General features: G+C 46.3%; 1 protein-coding gene across 2 annotated transcripts in view; it reads left to right on the forward strand.

The window, feature by feature from the left end:
* The window catches only part of TEDC1 (tubulin epsilon and delta complex 1), an 82,966-nt gene extending 77,708 nt beyond the window's left edge, over positions 1-5,258 (forward strand). Inside the window, exon 7 of one of the 2 annotated variants that reach the window (XM_074598407.1) lies at positions 4,017-5,258. In XM_074598407.1, the coding sequence (XP_074454508.1) occupies positions 4,017-4,376 (360 nt within the window). In that variant the 3' untranslated portion in view covers positions 4,377-5,258. The remainder of the gene's footprint in view (positions 1-4,016) is intronic. The other variant, XM_074598406.1, reaches the window with a different exon arrangement.
* The last annotated feature ends 742 nt before the right edge of the window (positions 5,259-6,000 follow it).

Below are 6,000 nucleotides of genomic sequence, written 5' to 3' on the forward strand. Positions count from 1 at the left end.
GAGGGACAGCACAGGGATGTGGACTCAGTTACGGTGTGTGAGCACCTGCTGTGTTGTGCTGTTGTGAAGAGCTAACCAGATCAGCGCTGCCCCAGAGCGGGATGTATGTCAGTTTGAAGATGCTGATCCCTCATCAGCTGATTCCCTCTACGTTCGGCATCGCTTTTCTTCAAATGCACCGCGTCCCTTTGGGATGAGGTTGGTTCTGTAGAAGTGGAAACAATTATTATCATGTTGTATTTATTCGGCGAGGATGTGCGGCAGTTGTCAGACAGCGCTACGTACCTAATTGGGAATTCAACTTCCAGCTGGTAGATTGAGACTGAAAGGCAGAGCTGTGGGATAGAGACGGGCAGACACAAAATGCTGAGGCTCCTAATTCTTTTACAATATGTTTGTTTAATAGAAAGTGCTCTGCTGGGATTGTTTTGCTGCATAGAGTAATCATTGTGTGCTGACTAATGAGAGACATCAAGCTGTTAAAGAGCATCAATTAACCATTCACAAGGAGGTTATTGAGCTTTTTCACAAGCATTCAGGATGTGAAGAGTAAAGAATATTACTCAAAGGTAACCCTCAGAGATTTTTAGCTATTAAAATCTACAGACCGCAACAAGAGTATTTGTGGACATACATACGGTGGCAGAGCTTGCCGGGAAGAACAGTGCAACATAAGAACTCGAGCTAGCTTTCCAATTCCAGATTGGGCTGATAGGAAATAAATAGTGCTTTGCTAAATTTGTTCTCTTATTTCATATTCATTATTTTGAACATTTCCCCTGTTAAATTTATCTGATGTTGTCCCAGGAAATATTGGTCCCCTTAACAGAAGATGATGTGTGCGGTGCCTTTCTGATACTCAGATTTTGTTGGACTTCTGCTTCCCTGACTGCCGAACTGAAAGGCTGTTGTCCTTGTCCTTACAGCTGCTCGTGCTTCAGTATAGTAATTCCTATTCCTGTTTTCGCTATGAGTTAGAGCTCAATGCACTCAGTGCTGAGAGGAGCATGCTCTTCACCCAGTGCCTTGCACAATGGGTAATAAAATTCTCCAGTTTTGTCACCAGTGGAGAGTATGAAAACCTATGTTTCCTTAGGAATCCTTTTATACAGCCCTACTATTCTGCCTGAGCTTAATGCAAAAAATAAATAACATTTTCTGGGCTCTGTTTGCCGAGTGATTTTGTTCTTTGTAAGTAATGGGAAATTTTTCCCATCCTGGATTCCAGTGTTAAATCCACTTTGTGCAAACATCATTTTCCATTTATTCATTGGCAGTGGGGAGACCAGATAACATTGAATTTATTTTTTTCAGTTTTGTTTCTTCTATAGTGGCATTAGAGAATTGGACCTCAGATATTCTTTTAGCCAACAGCAAGAGATGTCCTGGGATTCCTTGGGGATTATGATAAAGAGAGTCCCTTGGTTCTTGGACAAGGGCAAAGACAGACTGCTCTCGGCTTCAACTCTCTCTATTCAAATGCCTTAATCAACGGAGGTCTCCTTTAACAGATGGTTCTGCATCGATAAAGCCTTTAATGTGTTAGGAAAAATTTACTCCTTTCCTGATTTGATTGATTTTTTTGAGCGGAGTCGGGGCAGGGAGGAGGGGAGAGGATTGGAGAAGATTAATTACTTGGCTGGAAAACACATGAAGATATTCTGATGAAAGACTTGGGGTGAGTGAGTGGTGAAGCCCTGGTGAAGTTGGTGTCAGCGGGGAGTTTAACTGTGACTGCAGCCCTCGTGCCTGCAGCATTTTTCACTGTAAGAGAATGTCATCTGAGCCCCTGTATGTCAAAAGCTTCTGAATTTGTTTCAGTACTAAAACTTTCCCTACTGATCTACGGAAAAAATCCTTTTTGTCTCCAGATATGGCAGCTGGTTTGACCCTGAGCAGTTGGAGCTTGGCAGCGGCAAAGGCAGGGGGATCTTTGGTACTTTAGGACTCTTGTCCTTGCAGCTGCTGCTTTGAGCTCTGACTGATCTCTGGTGCTTCAGAGAGATGCCAAAACATCCCTGACTTTACAGGGAACTCGTCAAAGCCCTCATATGCGAGGTACCAATATCATAATGCAGATCTGCAGATTTAAAACCCCAAGGAGTTGTTCAGCTTCACCCGTGGCCAGAGAAGGGGAGGGGTTGCAGAACAATTCAAGGCTGGAAGGGAGTATCATTAGCACGGAGCTTGACCTGAGCTGAGCTTTGGCCAAAGGATTCATCCCTGGAGCTGCAATGAACCATTTCATGGTTTATTATCCTCGCAGTAGGAAACAATGTCTTATTCTGAAGCTGAGTATCCAACTCAAATTTTCATCCGTTTGATCTTTGCGTGGCTATGTCGGCAAAGTCTGGTCTCTCACCGCTTTCTTTTAGGATCTAAAACAGATTATATATCTGTCTCCATGAATGAACTAGTTTGAGTTCTTGAAGTTCCACCCTATACGGCTTGTTTTCTGGGCTGTGAGTCACGGGTGACCTGCCTTTGAATCCTGTTCTCTCTTTTCCTGTGTTTTTTGAAGCATGAGCTTCAAGAACTGCGCACAGGTTCCAGGAGAGCTCTGGGACTTGCACAGGTTGCAGAGGCAGCATTGCTTTTCTGAGACTTCGCTGCTTTTTGGCTGAGCTGATTTTGGCAGCTTGTTGCCGTAGCAGAAACAGAAAGCGCCATTGGGCCAAGAACCGTTTCCCTGAAGGCCTGAGCACCGGGAACCTCTCCTTACGGATATTTCCCCCACTAATGACTACATTTTGAGATGAGTCACTGTATTCATGTTTAATCCACTAGTAAAATTGGCAAGGCAATTACCATCTTGCAAGTTCTTCAAATCAAATTGTTAGAGAACATTAAATCAAATGCTTTGGAGCAATCCCAGTTTATATAAAATTGCTTTTATAATCCAGACTGTGATTCTGTCACGAGAAAAGCTTTGTTTTATTGGGCCTGTCTTCAGTGAAGGTGTGCTGCTTGGTATTCGTTTTGGTTTTAGCCTCTACTTTTTTGTCTCTGCTCCATTATTTTCCTTTTCCTATTTGTTTACCCCATAATGAGAACGGAGAATTAAGGGAATTTCTAGCTTACAGTTGTCGTCCCTACTTCTTAGCATTGCCAAGTGCAGAAAGCGTTTGCAAACTGAATGAATATTGTTATTCATGGGGCAATTAATGTGTTAGGACAATGGGGTGGCTTAAAGCACAGCAGTGATGGAGGTTGCTCTGCTGGGTCTCCCTTTTTGCTCCCTATGTTTTGCTCTGAGGACAAACCGTCGACCCCTTGGGAAGAGGGAAGCACACAGAGCCCTTGTGTATTAGTCATCGCTGGAGGGCCTGGTGGGCTGTGAGTCTGCAAACTAGTAACTACAGGCAGCTTTTTGGTCACTGAGGCTGCTGCCTGTTAGAAAGCAGGTGTCAGCATAATTCAGTTTTCACTGCCACACACTTCATAGGGTCATAGACTGCGTTGGGTTGGAAGGGACCTCTAAAGGCCATCCAGTCCAACCCCCCTGCAGTGAGCAGGGACATCTTCAACTAGATCAGGTTGCTCAGAGCCTCATCAAGCCTGGCCTTGAATGTCTCCAGGGATGGGGCCTCCACTACCTCTCTGGGCAACCTGGGCCAGTGTCTCACCACCCTCAGTGTAAAGAACTTCTTCCTAATGTCTCATCTAAACCTGCCCTGCTCTAGTTTCAAACCATTGCCCCTCGTCCCATCGCTACATGCCCTTGCAAACAGCCCCTCCCCATCCTTCCTGTAGCCCCCTTCAGGTACTGGAAGGGGCTCTAAGGTCTCCCCGGAGCCTTCTCTTCTCCAGGCTGAACAACCCCGACCCTCTCAGCCTGTCCTCACAGGAGAGGGGCTCCAGCCCACTTAGGTTTACGTTCACGCTTGGCTCTCTTCTCTGTGGTACATCCTAGTCCAAACATAATGTTTTGTGTTGTTTCTTGGTGGGAGGAATTTTTCATAGACATCTACCCTACTCTTTTTTTTTTTTTAACCCTTTCTTTCTTCTCTCTACAGGTGAAAACAAGAGAGGAAGAACTAGAGAAGGAGGGCTTCTCTGCCGCTGCTAGAAAGATACAGGAAAGGGTTGAACTGAAACTGCTAGATCTTACATCCCTTTGTGCTCCCGAAAAAAAGAAAATGCACGGTTCGTGCAGACTGGTGTTCAGAAGCAAACATCCTGCCAGCAAAACGGGCTTCGACGGGTGTGTATCCAAGGAGCCTGTTTCAGCTGTCAGCGCTGCAGAGGTGATCAGGGACCTGCAGCTGAGAGAGGCCAGCCTGGGGAGAGAGCTGAAGCAGCTGCAGGAGGAGTGCCGGCGGAGGCTGGATGAAATTGCGGAAGGCTTGGACCGAGTGATTTGCATCCCCCCTTGAAGAGATAAAGCTGGACTGAGAAGAGCGAAGGAACAGGCTGACTGGATCAGAACACATTGTGCAGCTTGATGTGGGGGAGCGCGAGGTGAGGAACCAAATGTGAGTTCTAATTTTTAAGCCTGGGAATCGTAACTTTTTACTGCTTTGTGGCTTGCACTGGGGCCATAACCTCAGTGATGTTTTTCTGCAGCCCCTTTATTGCTAACCTTGCCAATTAAATTCTGCAGCAGGCCTTGGTGGGAGCGTGCGTAAATCTCCCTGTTATCTTTTGGATTTCCAGTTCTTCTGCCAAGCACTGGGCTCTTTCACAGCGCTCAGCTGCTAGGCACAGCATACTTGGAGGCTGCACACTGAAGTACTAATTGCATTCAATATTTTCTAGCAAATGAAAGAGTTCATTAGTCAGAATAATCCAGGTATTGGAGAACATGCAAAGTACCAAAGCTTAGAGAGATTGGAAACGTTCAAGAAAGTGTGCTGTTTTAATTCAGCTGGTTTGCGTATTTGTGGCAGCTATAATGCAGTCACCGTGAGGAAAAACAAATGCCTAATAATAAATAAAGTAGTACACTGATTTCATTTATTGGTGCGATGCACTTGAAATAATTGGGTTCTCAAAGAGAACAAACTAGAAGCCCATTCCACCGAGTTATGAGTCACGATGAGATAACTTATGGATCTGCTATAGGAAGTTTCTGTAAAATAGAAATATGACCTTAACTTCCAAGCTTGAGGAGTCTCCAGGCTCTGTCTCTGGAGGCTTCTTCCCTTGGAACATGCAAATGTTTTTCACTTGGCATTCATTTCCTACCCTTTCCTGTTTTGCTTTCACCAAGGAATATTTTTATGTTCTAGTTGTACACTTTCAGGAATAAATAAATTAAAAAAAAAACAAACCTGTTTGCTTTCCATTTGTGAATTGCTATGAGCAATGGCCTTTCCTCCATCTGGATTTCTGTCTGCTACCCCAGCTTGGTGGTGTCGCTGCTTCCCAGCTGCTCTTGGCTCACTCAGCTTTCCAAACATGAGGAACCTTTCCGGATCTCTTCCCAGGCATCTGTACGGTTGCTGCTCCGCAGGGGGACCATGTGCAGGTGGGAGTGGGGGGACAAAGCTCAGGTCTCCTGGTTTCTGCTGCACAGACTAAACTTCAGATGCTTCCAGCCCCTGCTCATCTGCACCACCCGTGTGGGTTCCCACGCAGGTTTTGCAGGAGTGAGCGGCAACGCAAACGGCAGCGCAGAGCCATGCAGGGAGGGCTGTTTGCCCCAGTTTCACCCAGTGGAACGCAGCATTGCTGGTAGGCCGGGAGTACCCAAGCTCAGTTTAATACGGGCCAAGTTACAGACCGTCTTTCCTCTGCGTGGACCTGGTGGCTTCTCCGAGGACCAAGCTTGAGCAAGGCTGGTGGGAAATGCAATTCTCAGCTGGAGACCTCAACTCCAGTCAACCCTACACGGACAGGAGAGCCCGCAGGAGCGGGGTGTTTGTTGTGCGTTGACCGAGGCTGTCAGTCACAACCAGTGGGCTCCATCCGTGAGCTCCATCTCTGAGGCAAGTGGCCCCATGCTGCAGCTGCTCCTGGGAGAATAGCCCTGTCCTTCAAAAGCCTATCCACATCGCT

The sequence above is a fragment of the Larus michahellis genome, chromosome 8 (genome assembly GCF_964199755.1).
Source record: "Larus michahellis chromosome 8, bLarMic1.1, whole genome shotgun sequence".
NCBI lineage: Eukaryota > Metazoa > Chordata > Aves > Charadriiformes > Laridae > Larus > Larus michahellis.